Source organism: Phyllostomus hastatus, unplaced genomic scaffold (genome assembly GCF_019186645.2).
Source record: "Phyllostomus hastatus isolate PE091 unplaced genomic scaffold, TTU_PhHast_1.1 phas_scaffold_501, whole genome shotgun sequence".
Classification (NCBI taxonomy): Eukaryota; Metazoa; Chordata; class Mammalia; order Chiroptera; family Phyllostomidae; genus Phyllostomus; species Phyllostomus hastatus.
Window position 1 is genome coordinate 31,456,719 of NW_025334033.1, and position 24,619 is coordinate 31,481,337.

At 56.5% G+C, this 24,619-nt stretch overlaps 1 protein-coding gene across 1 annotated transcript in view; it reads right to left on the bottom strand.

Annotated features, from left to right (window-relative positions):
* The window catches only part of ITGA11 (integrin subunit alpha 11), a 117,398-nt gene that overhangs the window by 9,939 nt on the left and 82,840 nt on the right, over nucleotides 1-24,619 (bottom strand). Inside the window, exons 11-23 of the mRNA XM_045822838.1 lie at nucleotides 22,816-22,960; nucleotides 20,930-21,078; nucleotides 17,754-17,894; nucleotides 17,276-17,479; nucleotides 16,474-16,604; nucleotides 14,650-14,816; nucleotides 13,125-13,267; nucleotides 11,556-11,666; nucleotides 8,179-8,264; nucleotides 7,174-7,381; nucleotides 3,607-3,705; nucleotides 2,107-2,183; nucleotides 68-157 (exon numbers count right to left, since the gene is read on the bottom strand). Of these exons, the coding sequence (XP_045678794.1) occupies nucleotides 68-157; nucleotides 2,107-2,183; nucleotides 3,607-3,705; nucleotides 7,174-7,381; nucleotides 8,179-8,264; nucleotides 11,556-11,666; nucleotides 13,125-13,267; nucleotides 14,650-14,816; nucleotides 16,474-16,604; nucleotides 17,276-17,479; nucleotides 17,754-17,894; nucleotides 20,930-21,078; nucleotides 22,816-22,960 (1,751 nt within the window). The remainder of the gene's footprint in view (nucleotides 1-67; nucleotides 158-2,106; nucleotides 2,184-3,606; nucleotides 3,706-7,173; nucleotides 7,382-8,178; nucleotides 8,265-11,555; nucleotides 11,667-13,124; nucleotides 13,268-14,649; nucleotides 14,817-16,473; nucleotides 16,605-17,275; nucleotides 17,480-17,753; nucleotides 17,895-20,929; nucleotides 21,079-22,815; nucleotides 22,961-24,619) is intronic.

Below are 24,619 nucleotides of genomic sequence, written 5' to 3' on the forward strand. Positions count from 1 at the left end.
TCAGGGCCTCCCAGAGGGCGTCCCATCTGAGGCCTCACTCCTCCCCTGCCCTGGGTTCCTGGCCCACCTGGTGAAGAGGATGTCGGTCTCATATTTGAGATGGAAGCGCAGGAGGGCCGTGTTGTCTTCCTTGGTGCTGTCCTCCTCGTCGCTGTCACTGCAGGGAAAGCCAGGCAGCACGGTGGGGAAGGAGCCTGCCCTCCCTCTACCTGGCCCGCCAGCATCCCGCGTGCCGCCTGGCCCAGTGCGGCAGGGGTCTGCCTCAGCCTGAGAAGGGGCATCCTTCCGCTCTAGGCTCACGGCACTGGAACAGGAGGGAAAGGCCTGGGGCAGCAGGGGAACTGGGGACATCAGTTTTTCTCTTCTTTTTCTTTTATATTGGTTAGTAAAATTGTGTAGGTTTCATTCTATAGTTCATCATCTGTACACTGTATCGTGGGCTCACCACCCGAAGTCAAGTCTCCTATCACCATTTACCCCCGCCCCCCATTTCTCTTCTTCCTCAAGCTGCCTTTTTCAGGGCAGCACATGTGGGCTGGTGTGGGGCAGGAAAGGACTTCGATGGAAGCTGGGAGGACCAGGCGGGCTTGGCCATTCATTTCAATCCCTCCCAGCTGCGCGCCCTCACGGGGCAGAGGGGCAAACCCTGCACCGTGGGCCGGACGGAGGTGACGCCTGTGGGACTGAGCCTGCCTGCTCCATCCAGGTGAGGAGCAGACTGTGAGGACTTCTCAGTAGAGCCCTTTATTTATCCCTGAACTGCAACCACCCCCCCACCCCCATGCCCCCAACCCGCCCAGTTGCCTGAGGTGGGGCAGTGCCCACCGGTTGGCTCAGGTGCTTTGCTGCCTTGAAAAGACTGGAGACTGAAATTAGAGACATTTGGAGGGACTTCTGTCAAATGTGCTGCCCTTTGCAGCACCATGAAGGAGCAGGGAAAATAATTTCAGACTTAAAAAGGTAGGATTTCCTCCTGTTATGTACACCCAGTTTTATCCCCTCCGGGAGCCCCACCCCAGGGCAGGGGCTGCACTAGGATGCTGGGCGCACGCGGACACCGCAGTGCCTCCCTGCACGTGCCTGGCCCACAAACACCCAGGGCTGTGCAAAGATGCCGCCGTGCAAGCGCCTTCATTTTCCCTGAGAACAGGAAGAGCATCAGGGAGGCTGCAAGATATTGATACATCTTACAAACTTTTTCATGTCAAATGAGAGTTCCACCCACATGCACAGTTTGTTTAACTCTGGCACCGGCTGGCGTGTTGGTCCCCATTGCTCCTTCCCGTGACCTCTGCCTGAGTGTGCGTGAGTGTGTGAGAGTGTATGTGTGTGCATGTGTGGGACTGTCTGTGTTGGGATTGCCTGCAGTATTTATTTCTCAGCATGGAAAGGTTCCCAGGGGGGCATGGGGCATTTACAAGGCTCCAGAGCTGTCTGATCCCTTCCTGCTTCCCCCCTCCCTTCCCACACAGAGGCAATTCTGTGGAAAAGAAGAGTGTTTACTATGGACACAGGGTGATTCGTGGTGTCAACCAGTAGCAAACCCCTGGGAGGGAGGGAGGGAGACCGACAGACAGGCCTACCTGCATGAAGTAAGGGAAGCCTTTCTAAAAATGGAAACATTTCCAAGGGGAGAGCGGTGACCAGGACAGAAAGAGCCTGGACAAGGAGTAGGACAACTAGTGTTCAGCTCCCAGTTGTACTATGTGCGTGCTGTGTGTCATTGGGAAATTCACGAAACCTCTCTGAGCCTCCATTTTCTTACCTGTAACTTGGAGGTAGGATGGGGAATAACTCCTGCTTTACCTGTCTTAGGGGGCTGCTTGTGAGATATTATATGTAAGTGCTTTGTAAGTGTAGGGTTTTGAAAGGGCTGCTATGTAAAATACGACATAAAGATGCAGATATCATTTACATCCAAGCCACCTAGGAGTGAGTGTGGCAGCCCAGCAGGCAGCAGGTTGGCTCACACTTGGGGACTGGCCAGGGGCCCTCCTGGGTTGGGGCAGTTACAGACAGGGCTTGGCAGGAGATTCAGTGTGGGGAGGGACAGTACAGGCCAGGAAAAGTGTGCTGTGGGGGAGAGGGAGCCATCAAGGTCCTGACCTGCCCGCTGTGAGCTGGATCTCCAGGTGGTGCAGGAAGACGGACTTGCTGAACTCAAAATCCAGACGGAAAGCCACCTGCAAGTTAGAAGTCACTGGGGCTGGGGCGGCTGGGCACTGCCTGTGTGGGCATTGCGGGGCAAGCCCTGACGCGCCCCCCCCAGCCCCTGCGTGCTTGGCTGAGCCCTGCTGGCTGGGAGTGGGCTGGGGGAAGGGAGGGAGCCGGGCCTGGGGCTGCTGAGGGGCACACGCAGCCGGAAAAGAGCTCTTCTGCTGGGAGTTCTTGACTGGGGGCAGCCCCTCTGCCTTCCTCCTCCTTATTTTACTTTTAATGACAGGCAGCTAGAAGGCAGCTGGTTCAACTTCAGACTCTTCCTGTAGGATTTGGGCAGGGAGGGCTTGCCAGTGGGATGGAGGGCTGGTTGTCACCATGCAGCATAGTATGTGGGGGCCGGACACAGGACGAAAGACAGGCCCTCCCAGCCCTTGCTGTTATGTGTGGTGGGAGGCGAGGCCGCGGAAGGGCAGTGGCTGCCCAGGGCCACCCAGCGGGTTAACAAGCCCTTCTGCCCCTCTGACGGCTTCCCTTCCCTGTGCCCTTCCCTGTGCTCGGGAGTGGGTCTGGGTCCCTGACTGACTGTGGCCCTACGACCTCTGACCCTCCTCACTGCCCTCCCCACTTTGTACAGACCACTGTGCTCTTCCCAGGTCTGACCCTCCTGGAGTTTCCCCAGGAGACCTGAGGTCCCCTTCTCCCAGGGAGGGGCAGGGGTAGAGGGGGGGGGGGCTTGTGCTCTGTGCTGCACACCACCCCTGCCCCAGGCTCACTCCAGAGCTCCTGGTTTGTCAGAGCTGCACCCTGAAAGTGAGATCTTGACTTGTGTTCCACTGGGGAGGTTCCTTGAGCCCTAACCCCACTCCCCCGCCTCCTCCCTTCCCCAGCCTCGCAGCATGGCCTCAGTTTGGTCTTCTCTCGCTGCGGAACCTTCAGTGGCTGCCCACTGTTCAGGGGTGATGGGCACATGCCCCCCAATCCAGAGTTTGCCGCCCTTCCCCTCACATTTGCTTCTCCCTTCACTTCACGCAGCTCACGCTCCTGTCACATGTGCTTGGAAGCCCATGGTGGGTGCTTGAGGAATGGTAACTGTTCTCCCATGCAGAGCAGAACGATGGAGGCTGGACTCTGAGTTTAAAGGAGTCTAGAGGACAGCGGAATAATGGGCCGAGAATGGTGGGGGCGGGAGTGGTAGTTCTGCCCCGGAGGTGAAGGGGAGGGGCCTGGGGCACTCCTGGGGTGGGCTGCCTGTGGTCCTGGGGACGGCTGGTTGGTTAGAGTGTTTGAAAGTCACTGCACGGGAGAACACGTGAACATGCTTAAAACCCACCCCCAGGCCTCTCCATCCCTCCCCAGTCCTCCCCTCTGCTTGCGTCCATTTCTCTTGCCTCCCTGGGCCTCCCAGTACCCACCCTGGTCCCTCCCCAAACTGCCCTCAGCCTCCACCTTGGCCTTAGCCCGGAAGAAGGGGTAGCTGACATTGCAGACTTTCTTGTGGAGTCTCCTCTCCTCATTCACGCACTCGATGCTGCCGTCGGAGTCGTCCTGTGGGTGGGTGGGGGGCACGGGGGCGGCAGTTAGGTGGGGCCTGAGACCTGGGTGTGGGGGCTGCCCTCAGCCCCCACTGCCCACACTGAAGCTGCAGCACAGGCCTTCTGATGCCGGGACCACTGTGGCCCTGGAGGCTTGGGTGTGGCAGTGATGGGGGCACGCTCAGTGCTGCTGGGTTGTGGAAAGAGTGGTCAGGCATTCCCGTACACGCCTTCTCTTTCCCTCTGTATCAACCCCGGACACAGGACTTATCACCTGGTGCACAGGTGGGGACACCGAGCCCAGAGGCAGGAAGTAGCTAGCTCAGACCGCCAGAACGTGGCACAGAGCTGGGATTCAGAGGCCCTCCGGTCTGGCTGTTCCGGCCCCCTCTGGCTTTGCAGCCCTTTCGTGGACTGCACCTTTCCATTGGAAGGAATTCAAAGGATCTCTTTGAGCCAAGAAATGAGGCTTTTGGGATCTTGCACAACTTTGTAATCCACAATAACCATGGGCAGGTTGTGGGCTGACTCCTGGTGGGGACTGCAGGGGGTTTTTCTGTGGCTCTACCCTGCTTCCCCCAGTGCAGGGCTGCTCCTTTGTCAGGAGCCTCCGGAGCCCCTGCCACCACCAGGCTGGCAGGCAGCGAGGGCTTCTTTCTCTCCTTTTCCCGTGGCTCCGCCCCTCCAAACCCTCCCACCACTGTCTGGTTCCCGACTCTCAACAGCAGGTCACTCACTGGCTGCTGGACATTGAGAAATGGCTGACAGTTTAGTGGGGAATGCCACCAGGCTCCTCAACCTGATGGGGCTCAGCTGGGCTAGCAGAGTGTCCCCTCTGCACGGGTCCAGAGGGAAGGGGCTCACACACAGTGTTCTAGCGAGATGCTGCTGGTTGACTGTGCACTCATTTGCTTGGGTCTCATTTCGCTCATCTGTTAAATGGGAATGATAGTACCTACTGCATTGAATTGTATGAGGATTAAATGATACACTGCATGTAAATGCAGGGCCTTGTTCAATGCCCAGACTTGTGAATCATTCCACGTGTGGCAGCAGTCACTATGAGGGTTATTCATACCTGTTGCGGGTACTGCACCATGTTGGGCACAGCGTGGACACATGCACGTGCGGATATAGAGGTGCGTCTGGGGGGTCTGCACATAGGTACATGGGTGTGCATGTGCCCGGTTGCATATATACATGGTACATGTGTTTCCTTGGACATATATATGGGTTTGTGTGTTTTTGCATGCATGTTACTGAGTGTGTGTGATAGACTGACACATCTGTATTTGGCTGAGGAGTGCTTCCTGTGCTCAGCTTCCTGTGCCTGGTGGTGGGGCAGGGTGGGGGGCAGGCAGAGGAGAGGCACGCTAATCTTCAAGCTGTGAGTGTCCCCTGGGCTGGGGCAGATGGGCAGCCTCTGTGAAGGAGCCAGGCCGCAGGCCAGCCCTGCACACGACCACCAGGCGTGCAGACACAGCGCTCTACATAACACGCTTCCCACTTCCCTCTTTCTTCACTCACGTCCAAAGCCCTTCTGTGCCACAGACACAACACTCCACGATTCCTTCCTCTTAGGGTTGCGAACAGGCACGGGGCTGTAAAATCTGGGCCAGAGAAGTGGGAAAAAGTGGCCTCATGTTTGGGGCTCAATTGCCCCTAAATACCTCAAATCCAGACCCAAACCCCTGGGCAGGGGAGGGCTGGGAAAGACCATCAGATGGGCTCCTCACCTGCACTCAGGCCGGGGAGGGAGGCTGCGGGGGGGCCAGGCCTGCGCCCGAGGGAGGAACAGAGTGTGGGCAGGGCGGCCCTACAGTGGCGGTGAGGACAGAGGTGCTGACGTGTGCTGCCCCGCACTCTGGGCTGCACGTGGGTATGTGGAGATTCGTGAGAACAGAGACAGTGTCTGAGGGGACCTGGACCCCCACCCGCCACCAGCATCCACACACAGGACAACAATATCTTAGTTTAACTCAACAAACACGTCTTGAGGGTTTTCTAGGTGTCCATCCCCGACTTGGCCCTGGGGGCAGAAGTGGCTAAGACAGGGCACTTGCGTCCTCCGAGCTCAGGGTTTCCACAGCGCAGCATTCGGAAACTGGTGATTTTCTTGGATCACATACAGGGCTGTGCCAGGGAGCTCTGCAGGGCCCCATGTGGCCTTTGGACCTTTGGGACGGTATCTGATAGAGTGTGACACCAGGACTATGTCCTGTCACGAGGTGCAGGCTTGGGGGGCTGGCTGCTGGGTGGGAATCCCACTCAGCGACTTACCAGCTGGGGGTCCTCATCAGACCTTTTAACCCTCTTTGTGCCTCAGCTTTCTCCTCAGTAATATGGGAATACTACCATCACCATCACCATCACCAACTACCACTATCACCACCACCTCCACCACCATCACCACCACCATCACCAACCATTACTATCACCACCACCTCTACCACCATCACCACCACCACCTCCACCCTACTACCACCACCATCACCACCACCACCATCACCACCATTACCACCTCTACCTCCATCACCACCACCACCAATCACCACCACCACCATCATCACCACCACCACCACTCTCACCACCACCACCTTCACCATCTCTACCACCATAACCACCACCAACATCACCTCCACCACCTCCACCACCTCCACCACCATCAACATCATCTCCATTACCATCAACATCACCTCTACCACCTCCACCACCATCACCACCATGACCACCACCACCTCCACCACCTCCCTCACCATCACCACCACCACAAGCTTCACTGCCACCACCACCAATTGCCACCATCACCACCACTACCACCATCATTGCTAAGAGGTGAGCACAGTACCTGGGCATTGTTAGTAGTTACTAAGAAGGAGCAGTAGCTTGTTGGGCATGGGGGGAGGGAGTCCCAGGCAGGGGACCATGGCAGGCAGGACCTTGGCGTGCGTGCTGAGGAGCAGCGGTGGCTGGGGGAGCCAAGGGTGTGGAGGTGAGTGCAGAAGTGGCAGGTGGTGGGTGGGGAAGCAGGGAAAGGCCTTGTGTGCCATAATAAGGAGTTAGAAATTTATTGCGAAAGCAGCTGGGAATGATGGGAGGTTTTAAAGTGGGGATCACCTGTTCTGGTTCTTGTTGGAAGGCTCCTTCTGAGAGAGCCTGGGGGATAAGCTGCTGGCAGAGGGTGTGTGTGTGCCCGCCTGTGTGTGTGAGGGCCAAGGTCACAGGCCGAAGGGCTCAGACTCCAGGCCTGGGGGTTCTCAGGCCTGGCAGCACACTGACTCCACCGGGGGAGCTGTAAAAGCACACGGATCCAGGCCCCACCCCAGACTGTCAATTAGGATTTTGGGGAGAAGTCTGGACACAGGAATGTTTAAGCCCCAGGTGATTCTAACATGCAGCCAGCCAGGTGCCTGCCTGGACCCCTCCTCTCCCACCTCTGCCCTTCACCTCAGGCAGGCTGGGCAGGTTGCCGCGGTCTTACCTTCTGGATCAAGCTGGCAAACTGCAAGTTTGCTGACTGTGAAATATTTAGGACCGTGCTGTAGGCATTTTCACCCCTGTTCTCCAGCAGGGCCTCCACTGCCACTCGCCGGCGCGTGCTCTCTATGATGAAAACCGTGGTGTCGAAGGACAGTGTGTATGCGGAGCAGTCCTGGGCAGGCTTCCTCAGCACCCTCTGGCAGTACTCCCTGCAGGGGAGAGACCACCAGGGGTCAGGTGGGAAGGGGGAGTGCAGGGTTGACGACTCATGTTTCCCCTCTCTACTCAGCTCGTTTCCCTTCAGGCTTTGGCTGCCAGGAAGCTCAGAGGTAAATGTGAAGACAATTCTGGTGATTTGCTTCGGTGCTTGGAATATTTGCTTCTTCATCCTTCCACAAGGTTGGAATGGGCTATTTCTATTTATTGTATATGTCATGGTGTATCGTGGTCTACATCATCTCATAGTTGTTCAAAAGTTGAGCGCAAATTATTTGAAAATATATTATATAAATTTAAAATAGGATATTGTTCCTTATTTCTGCTCCTATGTTAGTTTGTTTCTTCCAGGGGACTGTGGGCACCTCCTGCCAGTCTCCTTGGCATGGAACTCAAGTGGTCAGTCAGTGAACCTTACAGGTCACCTCGCCTGGGGGTTGGAGGATGAGGACCTGGATCTCCAGGCCCCTGGCTTCCGCCTTTGGCAGTTTTGTAGTGTGGGCTCCACCCGAAGGGTCCCTTTTACAGAACAGTCTGAAGACGTCGGTTCGGACCAGCAGCATGCACTTCACAGAGCGGGCACCTGGGGCCCAGAGAACGAAGAGACCTGCCTGAGGCCACCCAGGAGTTAGAGGCAGAGCCTGGGTCAGACTCGGACTCCAGTATCAGAGTTTCATCCATGCTGCTTGTGAGAAGGATGTGCAGGAAGTAATCCGGGGCCCTGGGGGCGCCGGCTTCCCCCAGGGAAGGACCAGGAGTCGGGGTAGGGGCAGGGAGGAGCCAAACTCACATGGCTGTGGGCAGGTCACTGCGGGCATCCAGCAGGAGGTCAGGGACGCAGTGCTCGTCCTCATGGCAGCCATTCCAGAAGGGGACCTGGGCCAGGGAGAGCTGGGGGTGGGCGGCTGCACAGGAAACCCGCAGCCTGGAGCCCCGTCTTTGCTGCGGCCGCCCCTAGCCCCCCAGCACACCAGCTCCCCTGTCTGTCGCACTGGAGGGGGCTGGGTCTTTCCTGCCCTTCTCACAGACACCGCGCCGGCTGCTTCTCAGGCTTCGCATGGACTTTAACTTGTTTAAAACATGGCTCGAAACTCAACTCTTTCTGGGTCCCTCTCAGTTTCTAACTGAGCTGGTAGCACAAAATACCCACTCACACAGCAGAGCAGTTCCAGTGAAAATTTGCTGATCACCCACCGTGTGGGGGGCCAGGTCTTGTGATACCAGAGCTAAAGGATGAGGAAGACCCGGCTGCTGCTCTCAGCTCATGGGAAGACTGGTGTGTGAACAAATAATTACAGTGTGAAATGTGCAAAAACTAGAAATCTGTCTGATGAATAGGAGAGGCAGAGGAGAGGAAACAGTTATTTTGCCCTGTAGATGGTCAGAGGATGCTTCCGGGAAGCTCAGGCAAGCTCTGAAGGATGACCCATTAGCTGGAGGGACCAGAGGGAGAGGGGAGTCCAGGAGGAAGGACGAGCCTGTGCAAAGGTCCTGAGACGTGGAGCAGCACGGGGAGTTGGGGCAGCGGTGGGAAATTCGGTGATGCTATGGTAAGGGGTGGAGGAGACAGGAGATGCACAGGGGCCTTGGGGTCATACCTTGCAAGGGACAGGACCCACTGACCGCTTTCGGCAGGAGGGTGTCCTGCCAGACCTTAGACTGAGGGCTCCCTCTGGCTTCTGTGAGTGGGCGGACTTGAAGAGTCAAGGCTACAGGCAGGGAGACCATTGAGGAGTTTCCCTGAAATGTTCGCGAAGGGGGTGATGAGATTGGTGTTGGTGTGGTAGTGGGTGTGGAGAGGCAAAAGCAGGTCAGGGACCTCGGAGGTGGGATCGGTAAGTCCCAGAGTTCTGGGGGGGCTAAGGGAGAAAAGGGTCCAAGGTGTTGGCCGAGTTTCTCTTTCAGTGTCTGGAAGGATGGCCACACCATTCATTCACTCATTCACTCATTCATTCATAAGCAGAGGGGGAGAGGAGGGGGCGTGCTCAGGCCACCGGGCACTCAAGTCTGGAGCTGAGGAGCAGCACCTGGCAGGACCGAGGACACGGCCCAAACCCAGGGCGCGGTGAACAGGTGTCACAGCGGCCACGCATATCCCAAACTCATGAACTTTTCTTGAAGGGGAGCCCCCGGCCTCTGCTTGGATCCACACGCTGTAACTGCGACTCACTGCTGTGGAGCCCGCCCCTCGGCTTCCCCCTCGCAGGTGGGTCTGCGCCGGAAGCGGGCACACTGTGGTGACAGCGCCGGAAAGAAGACAGCAGGGCCGTGTAAAGTAGGGCGGAAAGAAGTCATTCCTTGAAGGGACACAGTTCAGGACACTGGGCAGCCTCAGGGGCTTCACTGTATTGGAGTAACCGTGTCATTTTGGTGACTTCAAGTCTCCATTAAAATATCCCCCACTTCTGCCCAGCATACTCTAAGAAGTGTGGGAACTACATAATAACCTTTGGGAAAATTTCTATCCAGTTCATTAAAAGGAATAATTTAATGGGATGAGCAGTTGTTATACTCCATTATATGGAGTGGCTCATTCCCCCGAGAGGTGAGATATTACAGCAGGAGAACAGCGCTGGGCATTTAATAGATGCTAGATAAGAATTTGTAGAAGAGTGATGGGAAGAATGTTTCTAATTTGCTGGGGGCTAGAAATCCAGATCCACAGGATTTCTAAAAGTTTAGCTGCTACTCAAAGCCCTCAATAGCATGGCCCAGACTGTCCTCTCCGGCTGTCTTCCTCACCTCTTCCTCACACATCCCTCCACTCGCTATTTTGCACGTCCACACCTTGGCTACGCTGCCGCCGGCGCTCCCAGAGGGACAGCCCCTCCTCCCCATCTCTGCACGTCTGAGTCCTGTCTACCCTTTAAGGTCCAGCTGAAAGCCACTGCCTCCAGGAAGTCCCCCTGCCCCATCATCTGGCTCCTCGATCACACTTCCTCTGAGCTGTCCTGCCTGGCCCACAACCTTGCACTGAGATCTCCGGGGTCGGAGCAGAGAGCGCCCTGCACTTTAACCCGTGTCATGTGCTTCCGCCTGCGCACAGAATGAGCGACCCGCACTCACTGATTCATTTGCTGTCAAGGCCTCGTAACTACTGGGGTGGGGAGAACATTAATGACTTAGTGCACCCAGACCTTCCCCTCTCCTGGGTTTGCCCCTCCATCTCTCTCCCTCTCTTGAACTGCATTTTAGGGCAGCCTCCCTGTGTTGGTGACTCAGAAGCAGGGAGAAGGGAAGAGTGTGCAGGGTGAGGGGTGGGTGGTGGAGTGCGGAGGTCTGGGGAAGGGGGGATGCCAGAGGAGCTGGGGTGGGGGTCTGAGAGGGGTGGGTGGGAACAAAGGGGATTTTCAGAAGTGTCATTGTTTGGGTCCTTTCATGTCGGAGAAATATACATAAGAATGTGAGCATCCGAAATTCTGTTTGCCGGCTGGATTCTATACGGTAAGTAGCCCTCAGAGACCGGACCTCACGGGTCATGGTGCTGAAAGCTTTCGGGTGTATTTTAGCGTTGTTTGCTAGTCCCGAGGGTCAGGCACGGGAGACTCCGTTTCACCCGCGTTGCCTGCTCTCCCAGCCCAGCTCTGACAGAGCTGGCGGCTGCCTGACATTGTCTTTGAGCAGATAGATGTACGACGTACAAGGAGTGGCAGAAGTGGGAGCGTCTAGTGCCGGAATTCAGAGAATCTGGATGGCCTCTCCAGCCAGGGGTTAGAGAATGTGGTTGACGGTGAGGCCAGAGCCGAGGGTGCGGCTAGAAGCCCCCAGTTTGGGGAAGACCGTTGATAAGTCAGTCATTCAGCAAGCCACAGACCAGGCTCTCTCGGGCCTCCAGGGCCCTCATCTGTACATGAGGCGGCGATGGAGATCTAAGCCCCTCTGGTCCTGAGAGTCCCAGGTCCTGTGATCCACTCAGTGCTCACCTGTGTAGGGGCGTGGGGGACCCTCCAAAACAAGAAGGCCCTTACCCTTGAAAAATTGCTCAGCGCAGGCCACAAGGAGCAAGGGAAGGAGTCGTGTGGGGGGGTTGGCCAGGCAGGAGGTGGGGAGGTGTGCTGGGGGAGAACTCCTCTGTACCTGTCACTCTCAGGTCTGGGCTTCCGGGAGGAGGTGGGTGTGGGACTGGGGCACGCCCCGGAGGTGTGTGCCCAGTGAGCCAGGACCTACCGAAACTCTGAGGGTAGTGGGCCAGCCGTCATCCAGCATGGGGCCGTGGTCGGGGTCCTGCAAGGAATACTCGACTGAGAAGGTCACTGGCTTCACGTAGTCAGCAGTGTCCTGTGTGGGAGGAGGTGAGGTGGGGTGAGGGCTGAGGGAACGCCCATTTCTGGGCCAGAGCCGCTAAGAGAATATTTCATTTCCCTAAACCTGGAGGGCAGTGCCCTGTTGGCCCTCAGCATGAGTCCAGGATGCAGGAGCTGCCTAGGGTGGGGGCTGGAGGGTCCCAGGAGGGGCCGCAGCTGAAGTGTGTGCATCCTGGAAAGGACCCTGGGCTTGGCGTATGGCAATCTGGCTTCTTGGGTGTTTCCCCAAGCTCCTGGTCACCCTTCAAGGCTGGGCACCCATCTCCCCGACACCTTGGCCTCCAGGAAGCCAGGCAGCCCCCACCCCCCATCCTGCCCAGCCCTGTCACAGCCACTTCCTTGTGGCATTCAAACTCCCTGCTTGTGTGTCCGTCTCCCTCCCTCAGAAGCCTCTTAGCGCCGTCCCAGCACTGTGACAGGGCTTAATAAGTGCGTTAAACCCGTGAATGAAAAACCTGTGACCAGTGCAGGGCTGATTCAGGCGGCCCTATGTGTAAATGGTAAGAGGGGATGCCTAGAGCTGCCGGAACAATCTCCCCCAGGGATCCCAAGCCCTGACATGAGTGGCTTCTTTGTATTAAGGCAGTGGCTCTCAAACTTGAACTTGCATCAGAATCTCTGGGGGTTGGGGGAGGGCTATTAAAACACTGAGTCCTTCCCCCAGGGTTTCTGATTCAGGAGGCCTAGGATGGGGCTTGAAAACGTGCATTTCTAACAAACTCCCAGGTGATGGAGATGCTGCTGGTCCAAGGACCACACTTGGGGGACTGGTGCACCAATCCATCAGAAGAGGCACCGTATCAACAGATGTGAAGGCTTCTCACCTCCTGCTAGCTTTTTTTTTTTTTTTTTATTTTGCCCATTGCGTCCAGGGGCCAGCAGGCTCTGAGTGTTCCCTGCTGTGTCCCCTGAAGCTGGAGCTGTGGCCTGGGTACTCGAAGTTTCTGGATGAGGCAAACTTCTCATCCTCTTCTTTACCCGCTGCTTCTCCCTCTCTGCCAGGCTGGCCTCTGTCTGTCCTTCCTCCCAGCTTATCCACTCCACTGGCCTGCCTCGCCTGGTCTTCAGTTTCAGTCAATGCCCATTTATTCTTTTGTTCGAGCCATGGTCCCTGCTGGCCGACCCTGTTCTTTCTACTAGACCTCAGTGAGCACTGCCTCCCCCCTGCACTCCATCCCCTGCTGGGGGACCTTCGGGAACTTGAAAGGTGGGGAAGAAGGAATTTCGGAGGAGGGTGCTGTCAGGTGGTAGGTTGTAACATTTTCCCTGGGGCCCAAGTATGGGGTGGCCACGGCCCGAGGCTGGCCTCCTGAGGTCTGCGGGCACCAGCTGGGCTCCCTGACTGCCCCACGGCAGCACCCCCTCCAGCTCTGTGTCCCCTTGCTGTAGGAGCTTGGGTCCTGCTAGTGGGGCTGCTGGGCGTCAGGCTCACCAGGACATGGAAGGTGATCCGATCACAGTGTTCCTGGCTGGAGGAGAGCAGAACAGCCCTGTTTGTGTATCGGTCCCCACCCTCATCCAGGTGGGCTCGTGGCGTGTACCGCCTCTCGTCCATGGTGGCATTGTACCTGATACCTAGAGGAGGGAGAGGCCAAGACCATGAAGGTGAAGTCATGTTTCCATCTAAGACTGTTTGCCTCTCATTTAAAATAGCCTCTGGAAAGTCACCCTCCTCCAGGAAGTCCTCCAGGCTGGCCAGGAAAGAACTGCTCCTCTCCCCTCAGGGAGGCCCAGTGTGGGCAGGAAACTCCCAGGAAGAGAGTAAGCAATGCCACGAGAAAGAAGAGAAGAAAGAAACTGGAGAGTAGAGGGAGGCAGGAGGAGGAGAAAGGGAGTTGGGGCTGACAGTAAAAGGAAAGACAAGAAGAAATGGAGAGGAAAGTGAATGTGGTAGAAGAGGAGAGAAGACAGGCCAAGGGGTCAGGGTGATGCCCGTTTGAGCCCTCCTGGTGTCAACACGACTTTCCACCTCTCTCCTTTCCTCTCCCCAGCTCCCACCCTCAGCTCTGGGATCCCATCACGTCTGGTTCACAGGCTCTGCGGGTGGCAGGTCCCATCACACCAAGGAGGGGGGCCAGCCCCCACCAGCTTCCCACCCATTCCTCAAACTTAAGACTCTGTTCTGGGGTTAAAGGTCTCCAGCCTCCTCCCCTTCAATTAGGCTGATCTCATGTTGATTCCAGGAAAGGCTCAGTCCCTTCTCCAGTAACCCGCTGGTTCTCTGGGTGCGCCAGGTCCTTGCACCTCTCTCCTTTCACAGGGAGAAGTGGGAAGGAGGGCACAGTCCCCAGGCCTGACTTTGTCCTCATCTTGCCCCAGACACCTGCTTCGTCTTCATCTGGTTGACCCTGCTCCTTGGCTGAGAAGCTGTCTGTAGTCCCCACTTCCTGCACAGGCCAGCCAGGCCCCGGCCGGGCCCCAGAACCAGCAGCCGTCACTCCCTAGAGCCGCCTGGTCCCAGGGCTGCCCGGAGCAGGTGTCTGGCCCCAGCCTGAACTGAAAGAGGAGTGACGGACCCTCGGAAGGAAACCGCCTGCTGCAGACTCACTCCCTCTCCCGGCAGTGATCACCGGTCCCTGGTCTTCATCTGCCTGGTCACCTGGTTTCCGTACCGCTCCCCCCACTGCCACCTGCCCCAGGTCTGACCCTTTCTCTGCATCGAGGCTGACTGAATGGCTCCCACTCCCCGGTTTGCTCCACTGCTTCCAGTCCTCTGTTCTGATCCAAACTGCACCCCAACTACCTCTTTCTTCTCCTGGCCTTGCCCTCGGTCACCATGGCTCACTGCCATCCCCACACGGGCATGATATCCCCTCTCTGTCCCTTGGAATTAGAGCACCAAATGGGCATCCAGCAGTCATTGAAGGTGGCCCTAGGTGTGACCTGGCACTTATAATCCAGGTTTTGAAGCAGAGCAATCCCAAAGTCCGTGGGGGAGAGAGAGGGGCCTGGTTTACCGATTGTCGCTGTTTGGAAATGGGGTGCCAGGAAGACGGGTGTGAAGCAGAGGAAGGCGGCCAGGCAGGTGGCGTCTCTGCCACTGCGTTTGCAGTCCCGGTGGAAGATGTTGATCTTGGCTGGCTCAAAGCGGAGGCTGGCATTGATCTGAACCACGGGGCGGGACCTGGAGAAGAAGGACGTGTAGCTGGGGCAGGGTGGACCCAAAGCGGCCCTGCTGTGACCTGGGGGAAAGGTGGAGGGCCCGATGGGAGTGGACTCTGCAAGACCACCCCTGGAGGGTGAGGCAGGGTGTGGGGATGGGGGTGCAGAGGAGCCCCAGCTGTTGAAGGATTGGACAAAATGTGCACAGGCGATGAGGGGTGGGCTCAGTGACCTCCTTGGCCTTTGAGGCAGCCCTTCCTTGTTTTCCTTGCCGAGGGCCATACTGGCTTCCTTTTGCCTCCTCATCACTTTTAGGTCAGTGGTTCCCAACCCCAGACAAAGAGTAGAAGAACCTGGAGAGCTCAAACAAAGTCCTGGAGTTTGAAGTGCTGAAGTCGCACTCCAGGTCAAATTAAATCAGAATCGGCATCAATGTGTCTTAAAGTAGAGCTTCTATATTTTAACACAGTGGCGCATCTCCTGGGGATCTGTGGAAATGCAGATCCTGATCTGATAGGTGGGCACAGACGCTGCTTTTCTAGCAAGCGCTAGGGTGATGCTGCTGCTGCGCTTGGTCCCTGGACCAGACTTGGAAGAGCTTGGGGCTGAGGCTCCCGGGCGAGTCCAGCGTGCGGCCACAGTAGGCAGCCAGCCCCTGTACCAGAGATTCTGCCCTGGTGCACCCGACACTGCCCACCCAGGCAGCCAGACGTCCTCTTCTATTGGTTGGTCTAAGTCAGACATATTCAGGGAAGGAAATGTATCGCGTTTCCAAACCATGCATTTGTATAAAATGAAATAAGTGTAGTGTGATTTAGATGCTTCAGAGATTCAGCATGATTGTCTGTGCTAATAATACTCGGCTCTTTTTAGCGTAAGGGGAGGTGCTGCCTCCTCTGCACTGAGGAGTGAAAAGGGGGAAGTCCAGTCCTGGCACTGCTGGTTCCTCCTGGGGCCTTGGGCGGGTCACATGGTCTCTCCCATGGGAACTGTAAGACTCACAGCAGGTAGTGAGACAGTGGAGACTGCTGTGTAAACATAATAGTTTATATCAGCAGTTCTCAAACTCAGCTACCCATTGGTAACAAACACCGGCGGAGTCTTTAAAAATTACCTTCTGCTGGCCACTCCCCCAGAAATTCTGCTTTAGGTGGTTTGGGTAAGGCCTGGGCAGTGAGAGTTTGAAAAGCTCCCCAGGTGACCCTAAGGGGCAGTTAGTCCCATGTGAGACCCAGGGGATTGACCATCCAGTCTCCCTAGCGGGTTCTGTCCACAAGTTCATCACTATTCAGGGCTTTGGAGGAAAGCAGTCTCTGTATTAGACATATGTGCTTTCCTACCGGCAGAGAAGGGAGGTCTGTTCCTTTAAGTAGCTGGAAAGGCTGAAGTTGAAAAGAATGCCTAAGTAGCCAGAGCTTTAGGATAAATTCTAAGAGAGGCTTTTTGACACTAAAAGCTCAAAAATCTTAGAACTCCCTTGAGAAGAGGGATTGGAACTTGAGAATAATTCACAGTCATTTCATACAAAGGAGATTTGTAATCACGAAGGGGTAAGAACAGGGCGAGTTTGGCTGACAGTGATTAAAGACAGGGACAAAGATCCTGAAGCCTAGCTTTTAAGCCCTGTATCCATCATGAGTCTCAGGAGAGCCTGAGTCAAGAAAAGCGAAGGAACCAACCACAAAATCACAGCGTTGCCAAGGCCGCCCACCGCCAGGTCGACGAGCCCATCCTCGTTGAGGTCCAGTTGCCCGTGGAGGCTGCAGCCAAAATACTGGAGGCCAGGAGCCAGCTCTGAGGCGGCGATTCTCTAGGGAGTAGGAGGGAGAAGCTGGGACCAGACACTGTTAGAACCGGGTGAGGTGTGGCCACCCACACAAATGGGAACCCGGGAGGGAGCCTGCTCGAAGCCATCAGGATGCTTCTCCAGCCCAAAGCAGCCTGCCGGGCTGTGCTGGCACCTGAAATTTCTACCATTAAGTTAGACTTTTGGACTAAAGTATTGTGTCTGAAAAGAGTTCCCCATTAAGTGTAAATATACGTTACCTGGCAGGTAACCCAATTGGTATCTCTAACCGTGGTATGCTGACTATCTTACTAATAACGTACTGAGCAATGATAATGACCCTGAGGGGATGGGACCCAGGGTGGGTCACTTTTGAGGGGAGTAAGGGGTCCAGCGTGAGGCATTTCTGGAGACAAGTGAGCCCAGGTAGGACTTCTCTGCTGTGGTCAAGTGCATGCACGCACGTGGCGGGGTGAGGTTTGGGCCTGGGGCTCTGTTGCTGCTGCTGTCAGCAGGGAGAGGATGCCCATTTTTTCCTGAAGAAACACGTACCCATTGTATAGCTTTGACACAAGGCAAGTAGAGCTAGGAGATGGGAATGCTTTCCTGGGCGAGGACACCGCAGACAGCCCCACACCCAGTGGCCGAGCCCGAGCTACAAGGCCTCTAGGTCCCAGCTCTGCCCCTCGGGCTACCTGCTTCGGCATCTTGAGAAGGCTGCCCTGGAGGCCATGGAAGATGTAGACGGCCCCTTGGTGGTTGTCCTCCAAAGGCGCTCCCACCACCACGTCGTTGTAGGAATCTTGATTGAGATCCTGCACCGAGACTATGGAGGACCCGAATCGGGCATTCTGGTAACTGTGGGAATCCTTCAGTGTTCCGTTGTAGACAAACCGGTTCTGTAAAACCAGGCCAGGAAGAGGCCCAGGGGGACTAGGCAAGGGTCCTCGGGGTCACGTCCCCTCTGACCTACAGCGCCCTCGCTCCACCCCATCTTCCCCATCATCCCCTCTCTGGCTACAGAAACCCAGTGACAGAGGAGCTTTCTAGCCGCCCCTCCCTGGCTCAGCAGGCAGGTGCTGGCCTCCCTTGTGACTCAGTTTCCCTCGTGGATGTGGGAGTGAAGGCAGGGACCAGGTGCCCTGGGAGGCTGCCAGCTGCACACAGCGGTACCTGTCTCAGGTTGTAGACGTACACCCTGCCTCGCTCTCGGCCCTCGCTGAAGTACATGGGTGCGCCCACCAGCAGAACATCGGTCACGCCATCCCCATCGACGTCCACCGATGTGATCTCACTCCCGTAGTAAGAGCCTATCTGTGGCACAGAGACGGGGAGAGGGCTGTGGGGCTGGGGTGCGGAGAGGCCTCCCCGCCGCCGGAGCAGCGGAGCCCACGACAGCCTTGGACTTGGGATTTTGGGTGAACGAGCTAGGAGGTCCCCCCTCCCGCGCCTCTCACTCCCCTGCCCCCAAGGAGTGGACTTGCCCCACCAGTTTGTCCCTCCTTCCCCTCTGTTTTCCCTCAGCATCTCCATCCCCGCTCTTCTTTCTTTCCATCGTTCAGTTCTATCAACTGTCATTTGTTCTGTTTGTAATGGATGCGTTATAATGGCAAGAAATGAGCATATAAAAAAGGTGTAAAGAAAATAAAAGTCACCCATTGTCCAAACATCCGACTACTATGAATGTGGCAGTGTATTTCTTCTAGTCTGTTTTCTCTAGAGCGTGTGCCCTGTGTGTGTGTGCGTGTGTTTATTTTTCCAATCTGGATCATACTATATATACATACATAGCTTATGTACTGACAGGTCCTGAGCTTTTATTAACTTTTTTCTACTGCACAGTCATTGGTGATTCTACAATATTCAAAGTCATGTCAGTGCCAGGTGTGTTTAATCAGTCCTCCACTGTGGAACATTTAGCTGGTTCAGTTTCTAATGTCACAAACAACTATGGGAGTAGCACCCTGCAGGCTGAACTGTGATTTCTTTGCAGCATTTGAGCACTCATTGGGTTCCCCTCCCACACTGGGTGCCACGCTCCCCACTTCAGTGAGGGTACTGCCCACCCACTCAATCAGAGGGTCCCCTGGCTGCACCCTCCACCTGAGCCTCCCCCTCCCGTGGTCTCCCAGGGAGTCCTGCCTGGGGTTGGCCAAACATGGCCCCGATCCTCCTATCTCCCTCCTCTGCTGCCTCTTCCCCAGGTCAGGCCCTGTCCAAAGGCCTCCCTGCCTGCAGGCCGGCCCCTCCAGCCCACCCCGACGGTGGCCAGAGTGGCCTCCTAGCAGCTGACTATGATGCTCCCTTGGCAAAGGGATTTCGGGACAAAGTCCAAACTCTGCAGCGTGACCCTGCTGGGCCGGACCCCCTCCCCCCAGCTTCCGGCCCCCATGTCGGGCTCCCAGACGCCCTCCTGCCCCACCCAGTGATTTCTCTTCTCCTAAAAGCCCAGGCCCTGGCTGGGTTTCAGGCTTCCTTTGGCACAAACTTTTTTCTTGTTGGCACTTCTCCCCTTTCCTTCCTCCCCATGAGTGTGTGCCGTCCCTCAGGTCACTCCCTCCGCAGGTGCCTTATGAGGGTGGGCGCTGCGCCTGCTGTGTCCTCTGCAGGCCTGGGGGCCCCACCCGGCACACAGGAGGCACTCGGTAGATGTTCATGGGTCAGTGGGTCACCCAGGAAAGGGAAGGAGCCCTGCCCAGGGGTGGGCCCTGCGTGACAGGCTTTACAGCCTCGGGTCAGCACGCGTGAGCCTCACGGTCCTCACTGTAGAGGGAAGGGATGGAACAGAGAATGTGAGCCGCTTGCCCAAGGTCAGAAGGCTGGTCTTGGCCAAACTGGGCTGGAACTCGGTCTGTCTGACACCCGAGCCCTGGCTCTCCCTCCCCCAGTCATCTCTTGGCTTAGGGTGCTTTCAGAAGCACGGAGAGCTTTTCACTGAAGAGAAAGATAAAAATACAGAAGAGGGAGAAAAAAATCATAAGCACTGGTGGGGGTGGGGTGGGAGGGCAGCGATGTGCTTGCCTAAAGTAATTAAGAGGCAGACAGCAAGTAAGCGGGGAGGGAGGGAGATTGTCCAAATATGTGGCCTCAGCTATGTGGGTCATGGTGATTTAGAATCCACTTAATTTAGCAGCCTTCAGCACTGCGGTTTCTCCTTCGGATGTTGGAGGCAGGGCTGGGCAGTAAAAATGTCATAAATTCATCAGCAAATTCCCTCCAGCTCTCAAAGTCTAGCCTTGGATTCCCTGGGGGGACTGTAGTTGGGGAGGGTGGAGGGTGGGGAGGGTGGAGGCCGGGGAACAGAGCAGCGCCCTGGGTCCCATGTGAAATGATGGCTTCCTACGGCCGGAGGGTTCAGGTTAGACCCAGTGAGGAGCTTGTCCTCACGCACAGGCCAAGCGCAGAGGACGAGGCAGGAGATACGGCTGTTCCCAGGCTCTGGGGGGTTTGGGGCAGCGGGGGGGGGGGCGGGCCTGGGAATGACAGCAAGGACTGGGACAGGGCCCAGCCAAGGCCAGGGTGCCATGGGTGCTGGATGTTGCCAGTCAGAAGGGGCTGAGGCCGGGTTTGGGGATTGTCGGGAGTCAGGAGGTGGCTTAATGCAGACAGCCCCACCAAGAGTCCTGGATTCTGAACCTGACCTGGCCATGAATCCACTCTGTAACCTTGGAAAAGCTATGTTGCTTCTTAGGACCACAGTTTTCCTTAGCTGTTGAAATGAATTTCCTGTCTTCTGAACTTTTCACCACCAATGACTCTATCATAGCTTTCTAATTTGCATCCACGACCGTCCAACATGAGACTCTCAGCAGCGCGGTCTGGTCGCCCACCACATCCCCGGCGGGGCAGTGGCGTTGGCCGCAGGGCCATTCTGCATTGTTACTGTTCCGGGAAAAGGGAAGACGCTGGCGTCTTGGCGAACCCGTGGGGCCTTGAGTGGGTGGATGCACAACTCCTGGGAGCATGAAGGTGGCATGAGGAACATGACTGCCCCTCAGGCCCCCTCGTAGCCCAGGCCTTAGTCTGGATGTGGCCTCTCGCCCCGGACTCTACATAGGACCAGGGAGAAGCTGGCAGTCGGGGGCAGAGGTCTACAAAACGGAGGCGAGCAAGTTCTCCAGCTTCTCCTGGCGGCGGCAGGGACCAGAGTCTGGCTTTCCGGGGATGGGTCGGTCCAGCTACAAGGCTGGTGTGAAGGAGATATATGCCCCCCAACCAGGAAAGAGGTTTGTGGGCCTGGGACCATCCTACTGAGAGGGAAGAGGTGGCCTCCAGAGACCCCTCCAGCCCAGCCTTTCCCGTTTGTTTAGCCTTCTTTGTCCCCCACCCCAAAACTCCCCCTTTGTTACCTGCTCGCCCCGCAGGGCCTGGTGGATGGTGAGACTCCGGTTGTTGTGCATGGTGAACAGGATGGCTTTGCCCGTGTGGTTGAACCGGGGGGCTCCGGCCACATACACTCGCCCCTGCCTGGAGGACACGACCGATGTGACTGTGTACCCTGCCGCAGGAGGAAACAGGCTGGTCTCTGGTCCCATGTGCTCAGCAGGCCTTGCCAGGGCCCCCTGAATGGCTCAGCTGTGCTGGAGGGCAGGCCGGTGCAGGGAGTGCATTCAGGGCCGGCTGGGTAGATGTGCTAACGCGGTGCAGTCCTTCCCAGGCCTGTACCCTGTGCCCCAGCTGGAGGAATAAAGGAAGCTGGGGGGACCACTGCAAGGCCCAGCTGGCCTGGAATGTGAACAGCTCCTCCTTCACCTGCAGGCTTGGCTTTTGACCCCCACCGACGGTCTCTCAGGGAACAAACAGTGTCCTCTTCATTCCCACAAAACCCTGCTATGCGGCTCATGAAAACCAGTGTTGTCTGTGTGGGCGTAAGGATCTCAGGGATTCTCACAGCCCCACAGCTTCGCAGACTCAAAGGAGGGAGCTCCCAGGCTCCTCTCAGGCCCCTCATGCGCCACGAGAAAGAAGGAGAAATGGAAACCCAGGGGCTCTTTGGAAAGGTGCCAGTCTGTGTTCTCAGGGTGGCACTGCCCGATCATTGAGACTCTCGAGTTGCCCACCAGCATCTGGAAGGTGAGTGTGTAGCATCTTCAGGCAGCTCTCCTGGAAGGGGGCAGGTGTGCAAGCCGAGAGTTGCACTTCCTGCCAGACGCCCTTGGACTGCATCCCAGTTTTCAGATGGTGTCGGGCCTGTTGGCAGTTCCTGGGCAGTTTCTGGGGAGTGATGTCTTTCTGCCGTGTGTGCGTGGCACTGTTACTCGGGTCCTTCTGGTGGGCTTCAGAGCGGCTCCAGGAGGCACGGACGAACTGATTCAGGGGCAGGAACACGGGAGCAGCAGGGCGTCCACTTGGGTTCCAGACACACATTTTTTGGCTCTTCGAAGCGTGTTCTGGGAAATGGGGCTTGAAGGCTCAGGAAAGGCCAGGACGTTGCATGGGGGTCACCAGCATGGCTGTGTATTTGGCACAACCATGGATACCTGTCTGGGGGCAGGGCCTCGTGATGCAGGGCAGAGACTATTCTGAGCTGAGCCCTCAGTGGCACTATGGAGAGTGTTTCCCATCGGCCCTCACCGTTTGGACTTCCACACGAGGAGGGATGGGTGGTGGCGGGAGGGGCCTGGGGGCCAGCTGTGGTGGGGCAAGTGTGGCCTGACCCCCAGAGCTCCAAGCAACGTTAAGAACTTCCTGCTTCCATCAGTCCATCGGTGGCGGCTTCAGTTTCCATGTGGCTCTTTGGCCCGCAGGCAGGGCCACCCGGAAGCTGAGCCAGCCTCCCTGGAGGCCTGACGAGCGGACCTGGGCCAGGAGGCCGTAGCCTCCTCAGTGTGCAGGCAGAGGGCCTGGCCTCCCAGTCCCTTCCTTCATTCCCCCTCTCTCTCGGGGCACGTAGGGAGGGATCTTCCCTGCCCACCCAAGGTGGTGCCTGTGGTCAAGGCCAGACAGCTGGGCTTCGTGAGGGGCCTTTGGCTGGCTCCACCCACCAGGGTCTTCTGGGAGGAGGAGGAGCGCCTAGAAGCAGTCCCTGGAGCATGTTTCAGGTAGAGGTGCATGGCTTGTCATTTATTCCACCTACTTACTTGCTGGGCATGGTGGGCACCAGTCTGAAGAGGTGACGGCCCTGACCGGTGCTTGAATCAGCACCGAACGCTTGTACTGTGTGTGGGCGAGCTCTGGCTCTCCCAGAGCCCCTCTCTGCTCACTGCCCTTCACCCACCCTCACTCTGGCTCTCACCCAGATACGCGCCGTGGTTCTTGAGCTCCTCGGGGAACTCCTTCAGGTAGGACTCCCGGAGAGGAATGACCTTCCCACTGCTGGTCTCCTTCAGCACGGCTCCATTCCAGTCATAGGCACCGACGGCTCCCAGCAGAACCCCGTCCTGGCATTGGGGAGGGGACATGCATCAGCTCTTGCCCCCCAGGTGCCCCGCTCCGGGAAGCCACACTAGGTCCTGCACCACGAGGCATCTGCTGGCCACCCTGGGCACCTTGTCCTGGGTTCATATTTAACAGCCCAACTTGTAGCTGGGATCTTTGGCTTTTGAATGAGTCAAGGACTCATTCCTTGTCCAACTTAACACACAGGCATTTTTGTCTCAACTCATCCTTAAAGCAAAACGGGTCAAGAGAATCCCAGGATGGGATCTTAGGAGACAAAGAATGTTCTAGAAAGAAACTCCAAATCCACAACCAAACCTCCATTAGTCTTGGGGCTTCAGAGCCCCTCCAGAAATCTCTTGTCACTGTTCCTTCCTTCTGACACTCCCTCAAGCTGTGCTCTTGTCCTTGGCCTCCTTCCACATTCCTTTGTAGTGTCTGAGTTGCTTCCCTGTGTAGAAATCCCATTTCTTCATTTTTTAAGTAAAAATTCACTGAGTGCTTACTTTTTGCCAGACACCTCATGGAACTCAAAGATTCTAAGTGAATACACAGATAAGTGTAATAGTTGCAAACTGGGATAAATGTGATAAGGAATGTAATAGATGCCTCAGTGAGGTTTAATCTAGATTGAGATGGAGGTCAGCAAAGCGTTTTGAACAAGCGATGCTTACCCAGACACTGGGAAGGGATGGGGCAACTCGTGCAAAGGTCCTGGGGCTGGAGAGCATTTAGAGCCTGTGGTTTTAAGGAACCGAAGGCTGTCTGATGGCTGTTTGACTGGAACAGTGAATGAGAGGGGGCAAGTAGTTCAAGATAAGGCTGGACAGATGAGCCAAGGCCATCCATGACCACCAACCCCGAGGACGAAGCGTGTCATTAGGTGTAAGGTAAGCGGATGCTGCAGTTCTTGGGCAGGAAGACAGGAAGCTCTGGCTCCTGGAGGTGAAGTCTCCACGTGACCGAGTCCAGGGGCCTTTCCTGAGGACCGAGTCCACTCACACTCTGGGCTGCACCTGTACCCTATCCACTACCACCCCACCTCCTTGAGCAATCCAAGCAACTGGTGGGTTCAGGAAGACAAACAGCAAGCACTTGGAAGAGGAAGAGAAGTGAGCAGGGGCAACGAGGGACCAGAAGGGAGGTAGAAGCAGGGAGGGGCTGCCTTCCGGGGTTACGCTGGTGATTGGGGCTGAAGGGTGGGGAAGCAGCTTTGGGCTGGTAAAGCGGGAGCTGGTGAAGTCAGTCGCCTTTCTCCCGCTGAGCCTCCCTAATCCCGGCTCATTGTCTGGACTTGAGGTTCCCCCACTGCTTGGGGCCCAAGGCGCTCCATCCCTGCTTACCCTCAAAGCAACGGTACCAATAGAAAAATGTGATTCTGGCCTCGGGACAGCCAAAGCCACTGAAACACACAGGCAGGGTCTCCCTGCACTAGTGTCGTTGGTGGCAGAGGAGGGGGCAAGACTGTGAACCTTAAGCAGAGCTTTCTTTTCTTATTTCCAAGTATCAGAGGGTTGAAAATGCCAACATTCTAGAGGTAGAATGGACTATTCCGACAGTGTTTTCACGACTGTAAATAAACCAGTTTGGGAGAGTCTGATGTGCTTGGTTGTGTCTAACGCCATGCTTTCTGACTGGCTTTCTCCCTCCTGCTCTGCTTG